Raw genomic sequence first — 23,859 nt, 5'->3', positions numbered from 1 at the left:
GCCAACATTCATGGAGGTCCGACGGTGTGCCAGGCACCATGCCAAGAAAGGGCTTTACACACATCCTTGTATTGGATTCGCACACCAACCCTTTGAAGCAGGTAATGATCATTCCTTTATTGAACACATTTTTGAATGCTTTCTATACGCTTAGCACTGTTTCAGGCACTGAAGTTGCAGCCATGACTAAGATCCTGTCCCTATCCTCGCAGAGTTTTTGAATAGTATGTAAATGAATATATATGTGTGTATACACATGTGTGAGCATATATATGTATATATATATGTACATATGTCTATAAAATAAAATTTCAGATGGAGATGAATGCTCTGTAGAAAAATAAGCATGATAACAGGTTAGGCTGATTTGAAGGAAAAGGGAATGATTTACAGAGGGCAATCAGGAGGGGCTTCCTTGAGGTGGTAACATTTGAGCTAAATGAGATGTGGGAGCAACCAGGCAAAGATATGCATTACGGGGTGTTCCGGGCTAAAAAAGACCACAAATGCAGTTCCACTGAAGCGGACTGGAAGACGGAGAAGAGGAGGGAGGTGAGAAGCGCAGGGTTGGCAGGAGGCTGATCACACTGGGCCTTGGAAGCTGCTGTTTTGGCTTTGTTGGAATGGTTAGCTACTGGAGAGTTTTGATGCAGGGTGTGTGTGTATTTTTGGTTTCCTCTTTTAAGAGATAATTCTGGCTACTGTGTAGCAAGCAGACCATAACTGCCATCATGGGGCCGGAGTGAGAGTGAGAGTGGGAAGTTGTGACCACTGTAGGGAGTGAGGGAAGGGGCTAGACTGATGGGGTGGTGAAAAGTGCTCAGATATGGGATGCATTTTGCAGGATCCCTAGTGGAATTTATCCGCAGACTGGTTGTGGGGTGTGCAGAGAAGAATCAAGGAGACTCTAAGGTATCTCCTCTGAACAACTAGTATCATTTTTGGAAATAGAGAAGCAGTTTGAGTAGGGAGAAATAGGGGCAAAATGAAGAGTTCCTACTTTAGCGGAGCTTGTCGAATATATTAGGCATGTACACGTCCGTGCCAAAGATGCACTAGATTTGTGAATGGGCACTCAAGGGAGGGGTCTATACTGGAGACAGAACTACCGGATCGGGGCATCTGGGTGGCTCATTGGTTGACTATCTGCCTTTGGCTCAGGTCATGATCCTGGGGTCCTGGCATCGGACTCCCTGCAGGGAGGCTAGTTCTCCCTCTGCCTGTTTCTTTCATGAATAAATAAATAAAACCTAAAAAAAAAAAAAAAAAGAACTACTGGATCCATCAGTATGTACACTTGATTCAAAGCCATGGGATTGGAGGAGATCACCCAGGAGTGAACACAACAGAGAATGAGCTATAGGACCTTCCAATAACTAAACGTTGGGAAGACAAGCTGCCAGCTATGGTAATGAGGAGTGCCACAGTGGGGAGAACCAGAAAAGGGTACTGCCCCCAAATCCAAGTGCAAAAAGGAGGGAATGATTAGTTAGCTATGTCAGGGGCAGAGATCGGAAAGTACCCACTGGGTTTGGCAACATAATGGTACTAGTGAGCAGGACAGGAGAGGTTTCAATGCCATGTGAGGACAAATGCTCCTATCAGGAATAGCCTCAAGACAGAATTGGGGCTGGGGAAGTAGAGACATTACAGATAACTCACGCTATTATTATTAAGATTAATATGGCTGGGGCAGCCGGGGTGGCTCAGTGGTTTAGCGCCACCTTTGGCCCAGGGCCTGGTCCTGGAGACCAGGGATCGAGTCCCACATTGGGCTCCCTGCATGGAGCCTGCTTCTCCCTCTGCCTGTGACTCTGCCTCTCTCTTTCTCTCTGTGTCTCTCATGAATAAATAAATAAAATCTTAAAAGATTAATATGGCTCTGTTAATTAAAAATAATGATGGGGTGCCTGGGTGGCTCGTCGGTTAAGCATCCAACTCTTGATTTTGGCTCAGGTCATGATCTCAGGGTTGTGAGATCAAGCCCCATGTTGGGCTCTACACTGGGTGTGGAGCCTGCTGAAGCTTCTCCCTCTCCCTCTCCCTCTACTCTTCCCTCATCTTTCTCTTCCTCTCAAATAAAATAATAAACAAACACATAAATAAAGTGTAATAGTTATCCTTCTAGTTTTACAGATGAGGGAACTGAGGCCTAGACAGATTGTAAGCAACTTGCCCAGAGTCTCACAGGAGAAAAGTCTGTGCTCCTAAACACAAGGAAGTTTTACTTCCTTTACTCCTTTCTACCTTCCACGTGTGACCACGGGGAAATAAATGCCCTTTCCCATTTACAATCTTCCTTCCTGAGCTTGAGACACACTCAGTGTGGCCAGCAGGGGAAGCCATGTTTGCCCCAGCTGCCATGTGGGGCTATGTGTTTCAAGCCAAGCACCAACCTGGGAACTCACAAGACTTACCGCATTTGTTCCTTTCAGTGACCTCCACAGAAGAGGAATCATTATTCTCGTATTACAAGTGAGGAACCTGAAGCTCAGAGAGGCTAGGACTTTCCCCTGAGGTCACACAGGAAAAAGTGGTAGGATAGTAGGCCTGGGTCTGCATAACTGCCCAGTTGGTGCTCTTATTAAACATCACACTGTCCTGCCTGACCAGCAGTGGAGAAGGCTGGAATAGGGGGAAGCTGCTGGGGATTTCTAAGAGGCTGTCTGCCTCCTTCTTGTCAGCACCCCTGATGAGTGACTGCTGGCTGGGGGGGGAGCCTCTCCTGACCTCTCTCTAAACTAGGAAGTGGGTGCAGAGGTTGTGGAAACAGGATTCGGCACGCAGCCTGCCCACACTTGCTCTAACCCATGTCAGTGCTTGCTGTGTTTTTTTTTTCCAGACTGGCGGGGCATTGTCTTATAGGAGCTCAGGCACAGACCCACTCAGATGGTAACTTGCCGGCACCCAAGGTTGAAGAGGAGGGGGAGGCAGCAGTTCTGGAAAGGACAGAGGCAGGAGCTGCAGGTGACAAAGTTCCAGCCTGAGGTTCCTGAAATGTGATCCACAAGGCCCTGGGTCATATGTCTGTCCTGACAATGGAAACACTGGGATCAGATACAAGTTCAAATCCTGGCTTTATTTAGCCTTATGCCTGCATTACCCTGGGTCATTTTTCTGAATGCTGAAAAATGGATATTAGAAGGTGAGCGTTGTTGACTGGATTTGGAGTGAGAAGACTAGTCTGTAAGTCCAGCTCCAGATTTATCATCTGTGTGAATTTGGCCAGATGCCTCCCCACCTCTGAACCTCAGTGTTTTGCTCAGGAAGGTCGGCATAAAAAATATCTACCTTGCAGAATGGAGAATGGGTGGGAAGGGTAGCCAGGAAAGGTAAGAATGCCGAAGCACCTGGAGTGTTGCTTTGCAAATGGGAGGCACTCAAAAAATGCTAGTTCTGAATAATTCATTCATTCATTCATTCTTCATTCATTCATTCATATTTACTGAATGTCTACTATAGCCCAGGCATTTGGCTAAGCACAGAGGTCTCTGGTGCTCTGAGAAGTCCCTGCACTATTTGCTTTTTTTCCTGGGAGTGGGTGAGAGCACATCTGTGAATCAGCATAAAAATAGGAAGCAGGCATCTGGAGCCTAGGCTGAAGAAGTGGGATGGATGTGTTTCAGAGATGGTTCTGATCTGGAGAAATTTTATTGATGGAATCCCCTCTGGCCCCATGTAGACCAAGCAAGGAGTTAAATTCTGAAGGAGTCAATAGAAGGTAACTCCTAAGGGATCACAGATGGAAAGGAGAAAGAGGGAGGGAGGCAGCACTTGACCATGTACCAGCCCCTCTCTCAGGCACTGTTAACATCCTATGAGGTGGGGGTTGGATTTTCCCCATGAGAGATGCAGAGGTGGTCTCACAGGGTGAATTAACTGCCCAAGGTCACATGAGGGTTTGGGGAAGGAACAGGGATTAATGCAAGGCCAAGGCCGCCGGCTTTTCCTAGCACTCTGTGATGCCTCTCAAGAAGCATCATCCAGGAGGATGTGTCCCTTGGCATGGAGCATCTGTGCACAGTCATGGCCCCATTTGCCGTGCACATTAGCATAGGAAAGATTCAGAGAAGCCTCGCCTTATGGTGTGTAACTGTTTAACCCAGCCATTTAACCCAGCTGTTCCTCCAACACAGATGACCAAGGAATCCTCCTCTTCTCACACCATGTGCCCCTGGATTCCCAGCAAAAGTCTTGAAACTCCTTTTGGAAGATAATACTTTAAAACAAAGAGAAAGCAGACTTGCTACCAGGTCTCTTTCAGAACTCCTTTCTGACCCTTTGCCATAGGGACAGGGTTAGCACGAATTTCTTCACCTCAGTTCTTTGGGTTGGGAGGCAGCCGCTTTAATCTCACTTGACTTCATTCTGCTCTCCCATTCCTCTCCTCCTTCAGTTTGGAGGAAGAAAGTTTCCTGACTGGAACACTTCTGTAGGGCTGAATTTTACTCTTGTTCCTGAGCATTAGGACCACAAGAGTGGTAAATGTGGTGGGTATGTTAGAGATGGAGGGTGGAAGGTAAGTATTGTTTAAGTGGAAGGAGCCCAGGATTTAGAGCCAAAGCCCAGGATCTGAAGGTCCAGCTCTAGAACTGACCGCCTGTGAGATCTTAGGCAGGTCACTCTCCCTCTCTGAGCCTCAGTTTCTCCCTCTGTATGAAGGAAGTGGCAATAAAAAGAAAATAATTTAAACATAAAGTGCCCCGTGAATAGTTTTATCCTAAGTGTAATCACCCTTCTCTTCATCCCAGAAATGAGTCTACTGCTAGACTCCTGAACCGCCCAGGGACATAGGGACAACTTCATGGTGGTTCCGGAGGGCTGTTCATGAAGCTTCAAGGTCGGCTGGCCACTCTGTCCAGTGGAGGGGAGAAGCCATCTGGGGGCCAGGGCCGAGTCTCAGAGAGCATCTTGAAGTATTTCGATTAAGAAACCATTTCCTGAATTCAGAGGGCTTGTTTCAACAAGCAAGCATCAAAGTCAACTTGGGAAAGACAGGAATAATTAATCAGAACCCTGTCTAGGGCTGACCAAGCGGCAGATGGATTGATAAACCTTTCAAAGGGGAAGGTATTCCCAAGCAGGGCTGCTGCGCCTGAATGCCCCCCTGACTGAGATTTGTGAGCATAGATAAATGTTTTCCCTGCTCACTACAAAGAGTGGGAAATCGCACAGGAGTCGAAGGGCAGAGTCATGGGGGGAGGTGTCCTTTCATCTTCCATTGGATGAGAGAAGAGTGGCAAAGCAGGTCCCACACACCTCTCCCTCTCCCCTCCACTCCAAAGCCCAGCTGCCCAGGCCGTGTGTGTGTGTGTGTGTGTGTGTGTGTGTGTGTGTGTGTGTTCATGAGTGCACATGCACAAACCCAAGACATGCCAGACACTTAATCTGCACGACCTCATCAAATCCTCAGAACAAGTAGATGTTATGACTGTCATTTTAAAAGTGAAGAAATGAGGGCTCAGAGAGATCAAGATCACCAAACAAGTGGCAAAACCAGGCACAGAACCCACCTGCTCTACAATGCTGAGAAACCAGGAGGAGATGTGGGCAAGGGGAAGAAGAGAGAACCTGAGCCCATGAAAGAACCTGCTAGGCAGCACGTGGTGGTGGAGAATGTATGGTTCACAGGACTCAGATGGAAAAAAGACCATTGACAAGACCAAATCCTGTGAGAGGCTCTGATATGAAGTTCAAGGTTGTCACCTACTTATCTAGTAATCAATATAGAGGCCACATGGTTCTCACACTGCGTAGACCCCAGCTCCTAAAAGGTCCCATTGTATTATTCTGGAATCGCCAGGCGTGTTCAGATGTCTCACCCTGTTTCCTAATTCATGGTGTCCCATGACAGTCCAGCTGTCCAAGCTGCAGGGACGAGCCTTGTCTTTGACTGTCTTTACTACTCCATCAGCTCTTCATGGAGGTGGGAACTAGCCATCTGCCGGAAGGGTGACTGAGCCTCTGGATTTCCCACTTTTAGTGCACCAGGAAGTCAATTCTAAATTTTTTTGATAAAACACCAGGTCAACGCAGGCCCCTGGAAGGCCAGGCTGCCTACTGGGGAATCTCCATGGTTTGGTAGAATTGGGTCATTCTCTGGAACTTAGAGCATTCTGGGTCCAGCATGGTCCTGGAGGGGGGAGTTGTCCTCAGGACCCTGACTCCCTACTCGTCCTTTCCACTGACTAACTTGTAGAAAGCCCTCAGAGATCCCTCTTGCAAAGCATGAAACCCTACAGAGGGTGTGGCTTTCCCAAGTCGCCCTTGGAAACATCTTTTCCATGGATCACCGATCAGTCCATGGGGGACGATTCAGTCTCAATACCTCAAGGCTCTGTGTAATCCAGTCTCCAGTGATTTATTAAGCTCTGGTTATTTAGTGGTCTTGTTGGGGGAAGTTGGGGTGAGCAGTAAGTCCCTTTAGCCGGTGGCCCACCATCTTTGCCCTCTGACCCCAGGGATTCCTTTAGCAAGTAATGAGGCACCTGGGAAGGGCCAGGCTCCACACTCTCTCTGCACATCAATAGCCTCAGACATTGCCCCCTCCCCATCCCACTGGCATTACCTGTTTACTGGAAGACATGTTGGTAAGCGTACTGATGCTGCTGGTATCCGTGACCACCATCGCAGATGGAAACCGGGAGGTATGGGAATACTGGGGGGGTTCCTGCTTGTGTGTATACACTGGAGAGACAGAGTGAAGGCAAAGACAAGGTGTAGATCACACAGGTGTATACACAGCTATAGACCCCCCATCCCACACCATAGCTCCTGTGTCCCCAGGCAGGTAAAAGGGGATGTGGCGCTGGTGGTTTTGGAAGGCAGCAGGATGCGGTAAAAAGAATAGCCATGTGTTTAAATCCTGGCTCCTCAATTAAGTTGCTTAACCTCAATTTCCTTATCTGTAAATTGGGAATGATACCTATTGTAGGATTAGAAAACATCATGTGTAAAGTACTTTGTACCAAATACATAAACAGCTTTGCATAGTGTCTTGTATATAGTAGTGGATGGGGATCCCCGGGTGGCGCAGCGGTTTAGTGCCTGCCTTTGGCCCAGGGCGCGATCCTGGAGACCCGGGATCGAATCCCACGTTGGGCTCCCGGTGCATGGAGCCTGCTTCTCCCTCTGCCTGTGTCTCTGCCTCTCTCTCTCTCTCTCTGTGTGACTATCATAAATAAATAAATAAAAATTAAAAAAAATATATAGTAGTAGATGGTGCTTCTGTTCTCCTGACTTTCAAGTCAATGTTAGATGCCTGGGCATCAACAAGTGGCCATTAGGCACAAGTGGTGCATTGGAGATTTTAAGTCAAAAAAAGTTCTAAGTATGGGATGCCTGGGTGGCTCAGCGGTTAAAGAGTCTGCCTTCGGCCCAGGGCGTGATCCTGGACTCCCGGGATCGAGTCCCACATCGGGCTCCCTGCATGGAGCCTGCTTCTCCCTCTGCCTGTGTCTCTACCTCTCTCTCTGTGTGTGTCTCATGAATAAATAAATAAATAATTAAAAAAAAAAGTTCTAAGTAGCTAGCGAACATAAACGAGCTGGTCAGCGTAAGCTTATCATATCTGCCGTGATTCAAGCACCAGGTCTTATGCAAGCAATTATAAATTAATCATTATAATTAGACACGGGTATAATTGAATAATTCTGGGTTGTTCCAGTTTGCACTAAAATGACATCGTATGTCATTTTATGACATCACTAGGAAGGATGGTAGACAAACGGAGACTAGATTCAAATAAAACCTCCAGGAGCATGTGATCCATTTTTTAGTTTTTCCAGTATTCTTTACCAAGTCTAGAATCTTTGGACTCATGATTTATCCATTAGATTCATATAAATTCCAAGTCACAAGACCAACTAACAGAAGCATGTGGATGCTTGGCCCTGAGGGAGAGACCAGCCTCTTCTACCACAGCATCCTCTAGTAGGGAATGGGGTAAAGGTCATGCCCTGCTACCCTATCTTGTCCTTTCTGTGGAGGGAGGCTGGTTATTGCCTGGTCCTGGGGCCCCCAGCTGGGCCTCGGTGGTCCAAAGTCCCTGGGGACCTCTCTCTGACAGTCTCACCTGGGCCTGGCCCCTGAGGAATCCTGCCCAGGTGAGGGGGCAGGAACAAGTAGGGGCCCTGAGAGAAAGGAAAGTAGGTACACGTGGTCCCAGACGCTGCTACAGGTTATGGCAGATTTTTTCAGAAGCCACAAAATATGTGATTGGAATGCGAGATGGTGTTTAGAAACCAGCTCCTCAGGCCTGAGGCGGGGAGAGAGCCCTGAGGATAGAAGAAGGCTGAACTTGGCTGCTCTGCCTCAGACTCACAGCTCTAAGGCAGCCAGGGGAGAAACAAAAATCCTCTTCCCCATTCCTGCCTCGTCCTATTAAAAAGTCCCTTAATAAATCATCACTTGCATTTCTCTAACTCTTAGGTTTACCAAACACGGTTCATACCCATTCTTATTTCATCCCCATAATCACTCTATGTTATTTATTTCATCTCCATAATCACTCTACATTCCATTTTATGGATGAGGCAATTGAGTGACTAAGTAACTTTACCAATGGCTACACAGGTGGTAAGCTTCCGAGCCAGGATTTAAATCTAGGTGTGTCTGACTCCAAGATGATCGCTCTATTCCAGAGACTCCTTTGTGTTCCTGTGGGATTGTGCCTGCTGTGATTTTTCCCCAGACTTGTAGGCCAGGGGCTGGATCCTGACCTGGGGCTCAGGATGGAGGCTGGGGGTGGGTGGGAAACTGGTTGAAAGATAGGACTTGGGAGTAGTTGTAGAAATAGGATATGAGAACTAGCCTGGGGGCCAGGTGGGGTAGGGAGTGCAGAAGCACTAATATTCCTTATCCAAGATGGCGTGCACATGGTACTTTCCACCTATATCCATGTTTTTCCATTAGAGATATTTGGGGTATGTAAATTGGACAGCATGGGGAATCTAGAAGACTCTTCAATTTCAGGGAATGCAAACTGCATGCCTACTCTTGTCATTTGGTAATGGCTGCTTGGGATTTTAGATTGAAAAGGCCAAGTTAAGGCTTATGGGGAAAAGGCGCTGTGGTTGACTGGTGAGCCCATCCATGGGTGCCAGAGTGGGATGGCATGTGTTCCACACATGGGCTACCCCTGCTATCTCCAACTCCCCTTTACACATAGGCCTCAACTGTCCTCTTCCAACCTCTCCCAGGAATGTTGGAGGTAGAGGGTAGGTCTAGGAAAGGCACAGCCACACAAAGTCATGTTGAGAAACTATGTGGGTTGATAACAAAGTGATCAAATCAGTACACTTCTGAGCAAGTACAGATCCAGAGAGGGCAGAGGTGGGCTGCTTAGGGCCCTTGGTGATGCCCACCCCCACTCTCCGTACCCCACACCCGCCTCCTTACTGTGGGAGTTCTGCAGCTGAGTCACGGCTGCCATGAAGGGCTGCTGGGTCATGTGGCTGCCGGGACTCTGCTGCATGAGGGGCTGCTGGTGAGGGCTGTGCAGCTGCTGGGAGAACTGGACAGGCTGAAGGGCTGCCAGGCTGCCGGCCACACTGTTGATGACGGGGACGCTCTGTGCTTGGGAGGTGTTGAGGCCTGTGGGAGCAAAAAGGAAAGATCAGAGGTGGCTTTGGGGATAGGGAGAAGTGAGAGGCCGGATATGGTCACTGACTGAGCCCTGCTGTGTGCCAGGCACGGCTGGGCCTCCCGTGAGAGACTGCATGGGAAATGATTTTATAGATCCATTCTACAAAGAAACAGAGGCTCGGAAAGATGGACTTGCTTATGTTCCACAGTAAGATGTGAATGGAAATGGGCTTACACAGATCTGAGTGGTTCCTCCCAAACTTGGCTCCCTTTAGGTGGCTGGGGCCCTGGGAAACCTGCCTCTAACTCATCCACTCCCTCCAGGCCTGACTGGCAGAGAGAGGCCTGCCTGGGTGCCCCAGGGGCAGTTAAAGGCAGCCCCTCTCAGGCACAGATTATTGCTCAGACCTGTCTGTCCAGCAGAGGGCAGCAGTGTTCAGGAACTCACATTGTCATTAAAAACCAAACCAAAACAAAACAAAAACCCCAAACCACCTGCCCAGTCTGAGGAGTATGAAGTCAGAAGCCCCTCATTTAGTAGACTTGTGCAAAGACCTTGGCAGAGGTCAGGTGCTCATCCTCTTGACTAGAGCAGAGAGGGGGAAAAATACCAGACCTAGGCCAGTCTGTGGAGCAGACATGTCTTTTTCTGGCGGCACAGGGTTTGTGGCATTCAAAGGTCCAGGTGCTGGGAGGAGGAAGATGTAAGTTGAAGGTTGGCAGTTGACAGCAACTCTTGGCATCTTTCTATTCTGGAGATGTGAGGCCTCTGTGGTACTGTTCTGTTTCTACCTCCCAAGGCCTCTTCAGAACAGGGCCTGCATTGCAGAGACTAGGTCCCTGGTCCCCCAATCCCCCACTCCATGTGCTCCCTGGGCAGGAATCTGGGGGAGACAGCCAAGCCAGGGTGGGAGTGGGGATGAGAGCATCAGGGGCAAGACACTCCAACCTTTTCCCCAGAGCTGCCAATGTTCCCTTGACCTTGCTTCTGTGAAACGGGGGGCAGGATGGAATGATGAAGAAAATCCAGAAAAAGGTCTCTTTTGGACAAGGGTGTGTGAGATACCTAGAGAGCCTTTCCTGAAATGGAGAAGGTTCCAGAAGTGGGTTTGAGGGAAGTCCTCTAGAGATAGCACAAAGACCTCAGCCATTGCTTACTCAGGGCTGTAGCTGATACTGTTATCAGAAACCTCAAAGGTGAGACCCCTGAGCAGAAGTGAAAGGAGAATAAGCCCCCTCCTGGCTCTCTTGGTGGGGTGCTGGGGCCAGGTCCTCTGATCCCCCTCAGACCAGCACTATCTCCCACTCCCCAGGGGCTCAGGTCCCCAAGCTCGAGTCTCACCTGATACCCTAATATCCTGTTTCCCTCCCCTACCTTCTGCTGTGGTCTCAGTCTCCTTGAGAGGCCCCACGGACTTGCTGCTTCCCCAGGAGCCCACTACTGCTGCTCTTTTGGGAAATCTCTGCCCAGAAAAGCAAATTACCCTGTCAAGAGTGGATGACATTTGAGGGCACAGTTCTGAAACCTGCCTGTGCTGTAGAATCATCTGGGGGAACTCTTTAAGAAATATACATTCCTCCGCCTCACCCAAGACTTAATGAGTCAGAACCTTTGGAGGTGAGGCCCAGGAATCTTATTTTCAACACAGTCTATGATGCTGCTGTGCCTCAATTCCAGGATCGAGAGCCACTGATGTCATTCTAGCTCCCACGGAGTGTGACTCTTGGCCTTTTCACCTGTTTTCTGGGCACTAGGCACAGATTCCTGCCTGAGAAGCTTATTGTCCAGTCCAGTAGGTGAATAGAGAATGAGGAGGAGTCAGCAGTGCCAAGGACTTTGTTATCATATTCTCTGTGGGCCTCCATGGGCCCGAGCAGGACCCTCAGACTCAATGAGACAAGACTGGCCATAGAGGATGCCTGCAAGCAATTCTTTAGCTTGCCACTCCACAGGGCAGGACCACATGTCTCAGCCAAGTTTTCTGATCCTCACCATTCTTCATGCTCCCCCCAACTCCAAGCACACACACATGCACACACACACACACACACACACACACATGCATGCATCACACACACACCCTTCCAAGGGCAATGGCCACTCTGGTGCTGCCCATTTGCAATAGGAGATTAAGAATACAGCAAGAAGGTAGAGGAGTATGGGTTGGAAGAAATTACGAGGAACAACATTGAAAAATATGGAATAGCTCCTGGGAAAGCTATTTAGTTCAGCTAGTGCCTAAGAAAAAGATAAGGAGTGTGTGTGTGTGTGTGTGTGTGTGTGTGTGTATCAGCTAAAGTTTGATGTGGGAAGAAAGAAGGTAAGTGGAATGGTTTGTGTATCTTTTTGGTTGTGGAAATAAAGAGGTGCCATATCTTACCCATGTGTCTTTTAACCAAATCTTCTAGAAGGCAAGCAAGCTGGTTTTACGTATCCTATCTCATTCTCAAACCCTGGTGTTAGTATGGTTACCATATTCCTGTGAAAAGGCAGTAAGTTTAAAATAGTTTTTTATTTTGTGAGTCCTCTAAAAGCTTCTCTATTCCCATATCTCTTTGAAAAAAAAAAAAAAGGTGCAGAGTGCACCTATTTCTGAGCAATTGAGAATACAGTGAGAACTACACATGCTCAGTAAAGCTGCATGCCTCCAAGGGCCTAGCCCTGTTTTGCACTCCAAGAGCACATACGCCATCCTCCTCAGAAGTGATCTGAGTTGCTACCTCAGCTAGAGCTGATTTAGGGAGAGAGAATGAAATAGGAAAATGCAGGAACAAAATAAAGAGAAGGTCAGTATACAGGCACTCGATACAGGGAGGTCCCAAGGACAAGAGGATGATATCAGATTGAAAGAAAGATGGCAACGTGCCACCCTCAGATCTCTCCTGAGACTTCTGGGGAATACTTCCCAGGGTCACGTTGATGACTTGGCCTGAGCTGTCAAGATGAAGCCGAAAACATACTGAATACTCATGGACATTAGAGTATTCTGAGAGAGGCAGGGGCACCTGGGCGGCTGATTGTTGAGCATCTGCCTCCTTCTCCCTCTGCTTGTGTCTCGACCTTTCTCTCTGTGTCTCCCATGAATAAATAAATAAAATCTTAAAAAAAAAAAAGAACTCTGAGAGAGGCACCCCCAGGCGTAGCCCCCTCCGCCTTCCTGTGCCCTGACCTGGCCCGTCTGTGAGAGCTACAGGCTTGCTGTGGAACGAGAGCCTCCTAGGGTTGGAAGGACCCGATCCATCCCTAGTCTTCAGGTGTGTTTCTCCTTAAAGACTGAGATGCTACAACAGTTTGCCTCGGAGTTCCCTCTCGCTGTACTGTCACCACTGACCAAAGAGGCATCCTGTGACCTCTTTAGAAGGAAGCCTATCATGGCTCCATCTCCAACCAATATAAACATCAGCACAACTTCCTAGAAAATCTATCACATCCTTAGAGGTAAAAATGAACACAAGACAAAGGTATAAGCTCTGATATTACACATACTCATGCTTTACATAGATTCATAAGCATGTCCTTATGCCCTGTTATTTGATCACCTCAGCAACCCATTTTACAGATGAGGAAACTGAACCCCAGTAAGCTTAATGATTTGCCCCCGAATGCCCAGCTGGTGAGCCGTGACCAAGACTCAATGTGACTCCATCATTTTCTCTTTCTTTAGGCTGAGCAGTCGAAATATTGTTGAGAAGAGAGATAAGGAACAAAAACAAGTGAAATCAAGTCTACGAGTGGCAGGTGAGTTTGAAGGGGGTCTTCTATCAACATTTTTAAGAATAAGGCTGGCTCCCTTCCCACACTTCCCCCCCCCCCCCGCCCCCCAGGTTTTCTGACCAACAATGGAGCTTACTTTGTGCAATGGCCATGACTCCAGACAGGGGGGTCATGATGAGGTTTTGAGATTGCTGAGGGTTATGATGGGACAGGCTGTGTATATTCGTCAAGGTGCTGACAGGTGGCAGACCACCTCCTGAGACGGAGATCTGCTGGAGAGAGAAAAACAAGTGGAACATGAGTGGACTCTGGACTGCAAAGAACAGCATTCAAAACGATGTGGCTCAGCAATTTCTTGGCACAGCTAATTCACCCAGCCACCCACTCATTGATTCATTAAACAATAATTCACTGAGGCTCAGGCACAGTTCTAGGCGCTGAAGACAGAGAAGTAAAATACACAATAATCCCTCCCCTTATGGTACTTCCATTTATTGACTATCTTTGAGTTATGTGCCTGCGCTTAGGACTTCTTGGGTTTCTGGGTATCGTAGGACTGTCACTTGCTCAATTTGGAAGTATCCTCCATTCTGCTGTATGCCTTCTGTATTATTGGTGCTCAAGACATGTGTTTGCTCAATCCAATCATGAAATGGGCAAAAGACATGAACAGAAATCTCACAGAGGAAGACATAGACATGGCCAACACGCACATGAGAAAATGCTCCGCATCACTTGCCATCAGGGAAATACAAATCAAAACCACAATGAGATACCACCTCACACCAGTGAGAATGGGGAAAATTAACAAGGCGGGAAACCACAAATGTTGGAGAGCATGTGGAGAAAGGGGAACCCTCCTGCACTGTTGGTGGGAATGTGAACTGGTGCAGCCACTCTGGAAAACTGTGTGGAGGTTCCTCAAAGAGTTAAAAATAGAGCTGCCCTACGACCCAGCAATTGCACTGCTGGGGATTTACCCCAAAGATACAGATGCAATGAAACGCCAGGACACCTGCACCCCGATGTTTATAGCAGCAATGGCCACAATAGCCAAACTGTGGAAGGAGCCTCAGTGTCCATCAAAAGATGAATGGATAAAGAAGATGTGGTCTATGTATACAATGGAATATTACTCAGCCATTAGAAACGACATATACCCACCATTTGCTTCGACGTGGATGGAACTGGAGGGTATTATGCTGAGTGAAATAAGTCAATCGGAGAAGGACAAACATTATATGGTCTCATTCATTTGGGGAATATAAAAAGTAGTGAAAGGGAATAAAGAGGAAAGGAGAAAAAATAAGTGGGAAATATCAGAAAGGGAGACAGAACATGAAAGACTCCTAACTCTGGGAAATGAACTAGGGGTGGTGGAAGGGGAGGTGGGCGGGGGGTGGGGGTGACTGAGTGACGGGCACTGAGGTGGGCACTTGACGGGATGAGCACTGGGTGTTATTCTATATGTTAGCAAATTGAACACCAATAAAAAATAAATTTATATATAAAAAAAGACATGTGTTTGCTAAAAATAATGCCTGAAGTCTGCGCTAGTGAGAGCAGATAAGGGACTAGGGAAGAAGCACAGGAAAGCTGACTACAGGCTCCATTAAGTACTTAGCCTCTCAGACATTACCTGACAAACCTCACTGTACTTCCATGAGGCAGACACTTCATAGTAGATCTGCATCAGGTAGATATGGTATCAGGTAGATATATCACCATTTCACTGATAGAAAAGTCAAGGCTCAGAGAAGATACAGATATTGCCTAAGATCCAATAACTCAGCAAGTGGTATATCTAACTGAGGTCTGACTCTAGAAGTCAAGTTCTTGGCTTTTATAGAGGGCCTTTCCACACCCAGGCAATTATTACTGTGGGTTGGGGGAGATCAGCCATCACTGGGCTTCTCTGTCTTTTCCAAATCTCCACTAACCATTAAAAAACTTTTTTCTTTTTATCAAGGTGCTGATATTGTAAAGACAAAGCTATTAAAAATAAGCCCTGGGCTCCAGGTGCCCGCATTCTGTTGCACCATTATATTTTAATGACAGATTAGTAAGAGAAAGCTACAAATTTTAATGTGTTTACATCACACATAGCCACTTTGAATCCTTTTATTTTATTTAATTAATTAACTTATTTATTTATTTATTTTTAAGATTTTATTTATTTATTCATGAAAGACACAGAGAGAGAGAGAAGCAGAGACACAGGCAGAGGGAGAAGCAGGCTCCATGCAGGGAGCCTGATATGGGACTTGATCCCGGGTCTCCAGGATTACGCCCTGGGCCGAAGGCAGGCACCAAACTGCTGAGCCACCCAGGGATTCCCTGAATTCTTTTATTAGTGATCAAATCCTTTTATTTATTCCTAATAGTGTCTTTTCCTTTTTGATTTTCTCCACGTTTCCAAGTGTATAATGGCATCACAAGCACACATACTGATAAGGTCTCTTCCTTGCTAGTACTAATATATGTACAGGTCTTATTGCATTGGTCAGAACTTTCTAAATGGTATTAAACAATAACAGCTGTTATAGATGTGCTTACTTTGATTGTTGTTTTCAGAAATGCTTCCAAAGGTTCCCCATTAATTATAAGGAGCTATCAGTTTTACACACACACATATGCACACACACACACACACACACACACACACACTCTTTTGGTGACAAAGTAGTTTACTTACTATTATAGTTTAAAAATTATTTTTAAGAAAGGATGTCTCAGGGCACCTGAGTGGCTAAGTCAGTGGAGCATGTGACTCTTGATCTTGGGGTTGTGGGTTCGAGCACCATGTTGGGTATAGAGATTACTCAAAAATATAATCTTAAAGAGAGAGACAGAGAGAAGGGAGAGGTGGGGAGGAAGGAAGAGAGATATCTCCTGTCGTTCTGAACTACTCCAGACATTCTTGATGGTATCAGGACCACTGGGAGGGACTTTAGGGTTAGGATACATACATTCATGTCTGAGTAGTCCATTTGCCCTCCTCCCAGAGCTTGTCAAATTAATAAGTCTCACACCAGCACCCAGGTAAGACATTATCTCCCACTCTGACCTTCTGGTCAACCCCACAGCTTCCAAGGTTAATTTGAAAAAGAAAGGAAGAAAAAAAAAAAAAACGAAACAGGTTTGTTTGTGTTTTTAAAACGGGTATCAGAAATCTGTTGGGGGATGTGTCACATGACCAAGAAGGAATTCTGACCACATCAAACAAGAGAGAACCAGCCTGTTTGCTAGACTTGTTTTTTAAAATGTCAGAGTCATTAAAAAAAAAAAAAAAAAAATTCAGTAACCTGCCTCCAGACTTCCCTTGGGTAATGTAGTCCTTTGGAGAAAGTCAATGAAGTGACGGTAATCTCTAACGTATCAATGTTTGATTTTAATGGTGAAAGAGAAACGCAGATGCCAATTATAAAAACAACTTCAATGTGCAATGGCATTAAAGTGCTTCTACTTCTACTGATTGTCCTCACTAGATAATGACCCAAGTAGGAAGGGCATTATCACCACTGCTCCTACATTACCAACTAAGAGACTGATCCTCCAAAGAGTTGAGAGACCAGCTCTATGTCAATTGACTAGTGAGTGAGGGAGCCAGAATTCAAACCAAGTTTTGCTGGAATTCAAACCTCTTCCACTTACCATTTTTGGATAACCTTGATCAGGTTCCTTCCCACTCTAAAACACAACCAGTATTTTCTATTTGCCTCCAGGACTGAAGGAAGCCAGGGGCTGCCAAGGACACCAGTTGTGATTCTAACATGGTAATTTGCTGAGTTTGAATTACATGAATGCTGCCATTTGCGGTACTGTTGCCTATGCCCAGTGCTTTACTGCCTACAAGCTATGAGGTTGGTTTTATTATCCCTACATTGTGGACATGGAAACTGAAGTTGGGGGAAGTTAAGAAATGTGCTCAAGAAATAGTATTGGTGGGGCAGCCCGGGTGGCTCAGTGGTTAAGTGCTGCCTTCAGCCCAGGGCCTGATCCTGGAGACCCGGGATCAAGTCCCACGTCAGACTCACTGCGTGGAGCCTGCTTCTCCCTCTGCCTGTGTCTCTGCCTCTCTCTCTCTGTGCCTCTCATGAATAAGTAAATAAAATCTTAAAAAAAAAAAAAAAAGTAGTATTGGTCTTAAAAGCAGGCCATCTGCCTCCAAGGCCTGAGCTCTTCAGTGGTAGGCTATACTGCTTTGAAACTGTGAAAGTATCCAGTATGTGCTTTTTAATATTTATTATTATTTTTTATCAAGTAAACTCTATGCCTAATGTGGGGCTCGAACTCACTACCCTGAGACCAAGAGCCATATGCTCTACCTACTGAGCCAGCCAGGCACCTTAGTCTGTGCTTTAAGATTGTATTTATTTACTTGAGAGTGAGAGAGACAGAGTGTGTGAGCAGCGGGGAGAAGCAGAAGGAGAGGGATAAGCAAACTCTATGCGCTGAGCACAGAGCCTGATGTGGGGCTCAATCCCACAACTCCAAGATTGTGACCTGAGCTGAAACCAAGAATCTGATGTTTAACTGACTGCGCCCCTCCAGGTGCCCCCTAGTACGTGCTTTAAAAAAAACCCGCAATGTTCAACACACACAAACTGCAACCCTAAATCTATCCAGCTTTTTGTCTATGCAGTTGGGTATGGAAGAGGGAATAGACAGTGCAAAGGAAACTCAATGGATCAGCAATATTTCCAAAACTAATCCCTGGGGAAGATTTTGAATTCACATCCTACCAAAAGTCAATACACAAGAGACTGTTACTCCTTGCACTCTGTAAGGCTTACTCAAAGAACAGCAGTGCTACAAGCCATCCTCACACCAACCCCATGATGCAGGCATTATTATTCCCCATTTTATAGATGAGGAAGCTGAAGTTAAGCCACATCCATCCTATCGCTGATAAACAGCAGAGCCCAAGACGTGGACATACTGGTTCTCTTGCTTGCATTATTTTTAACCATATTCTGCTCTTGCCTTGGTGGACCGCAATCTGTGATGGGCCTGTTATATATTAACAGAGAACATATTCTTGCATTGGGGCATCCAGTAACAGTGACATCACATATGAGCCAGGGTGTTGGAGCCTAGTAAAAAGCCAGTCCCTGCAAACAAGCTCCCAGGTGTTTGCTAACGTTGAGGTGTGCTCTCTTGGTCAATCATCAATCCAATAATCTACTGCCCATTAGGGCACTGCTGAGCAGAACAGGAAGTGAAAAGCATGTCTGTGAGCTGCTTTTGGAGCAGCTCTGGCTTGGGGTGAGGCCACTCGCCTCTTAGGAGAAAGAGCAGCAGGATCCAAAGGGAAACCCGAAGGACCTTCCAGCAAGAGGAGTGGAGACTTGGCAAGACTAAGTCAAGACCTCTTCCATAAGATTCCCCTCTTATGGGGATCCCGTTGGGCAATCCTTAGCCCTAACCTGTTGGGGTCTCAAAGTGACTCATGAAGATTTGCCTGTGCCTCTTTCAAGGTAGCCACACAGACTGTTCTTCATGAAGAAGAAGCATAGGGGATGATGGGAAGGGCAAGGAGACTACAACAGGCCTCCCCAGGAGCACCTTTTCGTTTGCACACACCCCTATGAAGGGGCAAGGGGGAGAGTAGCTCATTTGCACAGACTACTACCTGGGCTAGCGCTCCCCTTGGAAACTACACTTTGTTTTCTCTCCAGGGATATGGGAACTCAATCACCTGTGACTTACCATTCCTATGTTGCCTACACAGCACACACGTCAAGAGCTGAAATGGCATCTGCTCCCTGTTCCCCTTCCCCCCCCACCCCCCTGCTCTGGCCCCCACCTGCCTCTGGGTCAGACAACTTGAGGGAATGTGTGCAGCTCCACCTTGAGTGTGAAAGCCAGGAACCTGCAGCTCCTCCCCCACTGAAACACAGAGCATGACCCAAAGAATAAAGTTTTCCATTTCCTGCCCTCCCTAGTGTCGTAATGCCTGTCTCTCTCACCCGCTGCGCTCCCCTGCACTTGTGTGCCTAGGGAATTAGAGCCTTGAATGTTCAAAGAGTCTATTCCTCATCGAGTGTGCTAAATTTACATCTGGGCGTAGGCTGTGGTGACCACAGAAAACTTCATTTAAAGAGAGTAACACTGACAGTAACATAACACCACCACCGCTATCATTTCTTGAATATTTAACACCGTGCCAAGTTTTTCCCCTCGTTAGCCCATTTGTTCCCCCAACAACTGTACTGTTACTACGCCCATTTTATAGTTGAGAAAGAGAGACCTAGAGTAGTTCCGTAACCTGCCCAAGGCTACACAGCTATTAAGTGCCTGAGCTAGGATTTGAACCCTGTTCACTGGCACTTCAAAGTCGGTGTTTCTCGCTCACCCTGCAAGCATTGCCCCACCCCACCTGCCATTCTGTGCTGTGCTCTTCACTGACTTGCCATTGGATGCCCAGTTCAAGAAGCCTCTCTCCACCTCCTGCCACCTCCTAAGTCCTGACTTGATTTCTCTCCTTGCTAGGACCAGGGGGTGGTAAAAAGAAAGAGGGGGCTTGTTTCAAAGTGAAGTGTTCTCTAAGGTGAAAAAACTGGCTTTGGAGGCCTTAGTGGTGGGGGTATGAATGAACATTTTATCAACACAAATGTCATTGGCACCCCCAAAACAAACAGTGTCCCACCCGGCTTGCTCCTTTATGAGGCATTCAATCAATAAAACGAGAGCAGAACTCTGTCAGATTTATTGGCTAGGTTCAAACTGAACACCTCTTCCACCCTCCAAAGGCTGGGTCACTGGTTCTACCTTTCCGTTCCAACTCTGGACAGCCCCCATCTTCCCCTATGGGGCTACAATGGCTCATTGTTTGAGGCAGGCCTTGTGAGAAGTTGTGTTTGTTTTGCCTCTTATCTTATCAGCTCCACAGCTACAATGGCCCAGGTGTACTCACCATTTTACCATCAGGTGAGAGGAGATTGTGGCCAGGGTCCAGACTGGCTGGGGAGACTTGCTGTAAAACAGACTGGCTGGTCACCATGGCGCTGTTGCCATGGTGGCTGATTGTTGAGGAGGAAGTGACCTCATTGCTTCCCTGCTGGCTGTAGCGCACTCCTGCAAAACAACCCAGACCCAACAGCAGACATGAGTGCCCCCGGGGACTTGGAACTCTGGCTCGCTCCCCTTGTTTGTGAGGGCGGATAATGAGAATACCAAGTTGCCTTCTTCCTCCCCTGTCTACCTACAAGAAACACTGGCCATCTTTCTCTAGGGTAAAGGTGGCCTGGCCTCCACTTTGATTCCAGAATGTAAGCTCCACGAGGGCAGGACGTTTTTATCTGTTTTGTTTTGTCTGTTACTAAAGCCCTAGTACCTTGGCACTTGGTTACTCCTCAAAATATATCTGTCAAGGGAAGGAAGGAGGGAGGGAGGGAGAGAAGGAAGGAAGGAAGGGAGGGAAGAAGGAGAACAAATGAAAGGATTCTGATTGTTGTTGCTTTAGCATGGTTCTTTCAGGTTTTAGGGGCTGAGATTGGCCCTCTCTTCCTGGCTAGAGTATTTCTTTTATTCTTTGAAATGCCTTCTAGAAATGTTTCCCTGGCATCTCTTGGCAATGTGGGGCTGCAAAGTGTGAGTAGACCCATTCTACAAAGACCCATATCTACCCTTGCCCAAGGTCCCCTGCAAGAGCGATAGCAAAAGGCATCAAGTCTCTGTGCACCATGGTTTTGGCTGAGCCTGAGAGGCCCTGAGGGGACAAGGGCAGAGCAGGACAGGGATGGGGCTGCAGCTGGGAGTCTTTGGCTCTGCAACTCACATTCCTCTGATGGGGTCCCATTTGGCTGACTTCCAGGGCCCAGGGGAAGGCGCGTGTGCCAGGGTAGGGCAGGCAGCACATGCAGGCCGGGTGTGGATGCTTTAGTAAACCACTGCAGTTTGGTCTGCAAGGGAGGGGAGAACCACACATGTTTATGGCCTCAAGGCTCTGACCCTCCTTCTCGCTCAGGAACCAAAACAGAGGTCTGCACTCAGGAAAGGGCAAATGCTAAGCAAAAAGTAGCCTATTGAAGGAAGCCAAGGGGGGGGAGGTGCAAAGAGCCTGTCTCCTTCGCTTAGAGTCAAAGTCCCGCTGAATGTGCCCCCTGAAACAGCCAAAGACAGAGCTGGGGATCACTGGGACATCTCACCCTAAGCTCAAAGCCTGCAAAGACCATGCTCTTGCTTTTCACTTGGGATTCGATACAAGGGTTTAAGGGACCTTGTTTCTTCCTGCAAAGGGATGAGACCAAATGCTCTAGGCATGCAATTGTTTGGAGAGATGGGCCAGCTGCACTTTTCCATTTGCCAGGTTTCCTCACATTCACCCTCGTTGTATGAAGTATCCTGATTCTATTGGTCTGTTTCCTGCTGCTCTGCTTCCTGCTCCCCCTGGAGCCCTGCCCGCCAGATGAAGCTACAACACCCCCACTCCTCCCCAGGGGCCACACAAGCCACCATAACCGGCAACTTCCAAATCACTAAGATGAAGCTTGCCAAGAGCAGACCAAGCCAGTTTTCTTGGCATGGCCCAAAGGACGTCACCCAAAGCTGATAGGACCAAGAGCTTCAGAGGGCCGGGAAGGAAACAGACAAGTGCCAAGGCAAAGCTCTAACCCTTGAGAGCAATCTGCTTGACTCAGAGTGGCTTTATGCCTTCTTCTATCTGTGGTTGGCTCATCCTGAGTCTAGGGGCTGCTGGTGGGGGTGGTAGTGGCAGTGGGACAGCATTGGCATATATAGTAGCTCTTGGTCTAGGGCACTGCATTTTGGGAGGAACGGGAACTATGAAGCTAAAAGGAGGAAAGGCTTCCCTGCCTCCAAACCAACACCCCCTGAGCAGCCCTGCCCATGTTTCTCCACATGTTATCTGCGGCCCCAAGGTCTCCAATTTACCCCCTTCTACTTCATCTCGATGGATCACCTGAGATTCTTTTTTTTTTTTTTTTTCAGTCACATTTCCCACTGAGCTCCTGGCAGGAGGTGTCCAACAGCTAGCTCACAGTGTTGTTATGGAGAAGAAGAAAGATGTGTGCCTTATGAGCTTGGGAGGCAGAACAGATCCAAAGGAAAAGAGGGAGGCAGATTTAGTCAGTAACAGGAAGGATTTTCTGACAAGGGGGCACAAAGGGGAGACTGCTCAGGAGCTGAGTTTGGCTCAGAAGCTAGCCAAACTCAGGCTCGAATCCTGACTTTGCCCTTAGGAGATGTGTGATCTTGTGCCATAGCTATATCTCATGCGATGGAGGGAATGCTTCCTTAACAGGGCTATTTTGAGGTAAGAGAAAATATCTATAAATTCCCTAGCATAATGCTAAATAAATGGTAATGCTAGGTAGAGAGGGAGTTAGTATGGAGATGGACCCCAGGGTATTTGCCCTAAGACTCTAGGATTCTAGACAACTTAGGGCAGACTCTAAGTACTGAATGGAGTGACCCGTTCGTGAAGAATAGTTCCCAAAGAATCCTACCTTGTGGAAGCACTGATGTTTTGCCTTGGAAGCAACTTGGGAGGCAGGCCTGGCCCCTGCCCCACTCATTCTTTCCTTTTGAAGGGACTGGACTTCACCCTGTTTTCTCCTGCTTTCTCTGACTCCCTGGCCAGCTATTTACCTCCCCAAGATGCTCTGCTCCTGAGAGAGCGGTGATAACGCTGGGAGTTAGGTGTGTGTTCACCTCCCAGCCTGTCTCCACCATCGATTCAGCCTCAAGTCAAACAGACTCTGGTTTTAGCCTATTTAATTTGGCCGGAGGGAGACGGCCAGTCCTCTGATGATCAAATATGGGTCACGGGAAGGCTTCTCCCCTACTGCAGGCTACATAATTATTTATTTAAAAATAATTAACCAAGGATATCCGCAGGAAACAAAAGCCTTTTTTAGGAGGGAGCCTGGCAGATGAGGGGCAGGAGCCATTTGTTAGAACCCAGGCAGTGTAGCCCACGGCTGCTGTGGTTTTCAAACCTTGTTTTCTACCCCAGCAGAACTTCATTCTACGAGAAATGTAAGGGTGGGGCTGCTCTGTTTAAGGACTGATGAGCCTAGACCTCTGGCTAAGGGAGAGCATCGGGCTGGGGGCTAGGAGATCCCTGTGTGATCTCAGCTTTGCCATCAGTGTACTGGGTGAACTCCAACTTCCTCATCACTGAGCCAGAGGACTGCCCGCTTTAGGAGGGAGCTGTTATCACTGTTGAGTGTGGTGGGAGCGAGGCAGGGGGCTGCTCACCAGCTCCAGATTCGCCTGTAACCTTGCCCACCAGTGCTCCTCTCACCAGGAGTTTGGCAATCACTCTGGACCCAGGCAGCCACCTTAAAGGGGGTGTGGAGGTGGAAGGTGTATCACAAGATATCTGCTGGCAATCCACCAAGAATAGGTGTTCTCATTAGAGGAAAGAGAGGCCAGGTCCTTGTGTATTTCACAAACTCAGAAGAGCGCTTCAGAGAAGGAAAGTGGAGGAGGCTCTGGAGTCAGGCAACCTGGGTTTAAATCCTGGCTCTACCACATATTAGTTGTGTGACCTTGGGGAAGCTACTCAACCTCCCCGAGCTTCGGTTTCT

The 23,859-nt window shown here is 47.6% G+C and overlaps 1 protein-coding gene across 7 annotated transcripts in view; it reads right to left on the bottom strand.

The window, feature by feature from the left end:
- The window catches only part of HNF1B (HNF1 homeobox B), a 55,848-nt gene that overhangs the window by 2,889 nt on the left and 29,100 nt on the right, over positions 1-23,859 (bottom strand). For 2 of the 7 annotated variants that reach the window (XM_077852262.1, XM_077852260.1), the window contains exons 5-8: positions 20,220-20,380; positions 13,437-13,569; positions 9,400-9,594; positions 6,569-6,687 (exon numbers count right to left, since the gene is read on the bottom strand). In XM_077852262.1, the coding sequence (XP_077708388.1) occupies positions 6,569-6,687; positions 9,400-9,594; positions 13,437-13,569; positions 20,220-20,380 (608 nt within the window). Of the gene's footprint in view, positions 1-6,568; positions 6,688-9,399; positions 9,595-11,966; positions 12,066-13,436; positions 13,573-20,219; positions 20,381-23,859 lie in introns of those variants that run through there. The other 5 variants (XM_077852261.1, XM_077852259.1, XR_013354242.1 and 2 more) reach the window with 4 other exon arrangements.

The sequence above is a fragment of the Canis aureus genome, chromosome 16 (genome assembly GCF_053574225.1).
Source record: "Canis aureus isolate CA01 chromosome 16, VMU_Caureus_v.1.0, whole genome shotgun sequence".
Taxonomy (NCBI): domain Eukaryota; kingdom Metazoa; phylum Chordata; class Mammalia; order Carnivora; family Canidae; genus Canis; species Canis aureus.
Note: the sequence above shows the minus strand (reverse complement) of the source record. Positions and strands in the feature narration are given on the sequence as shown.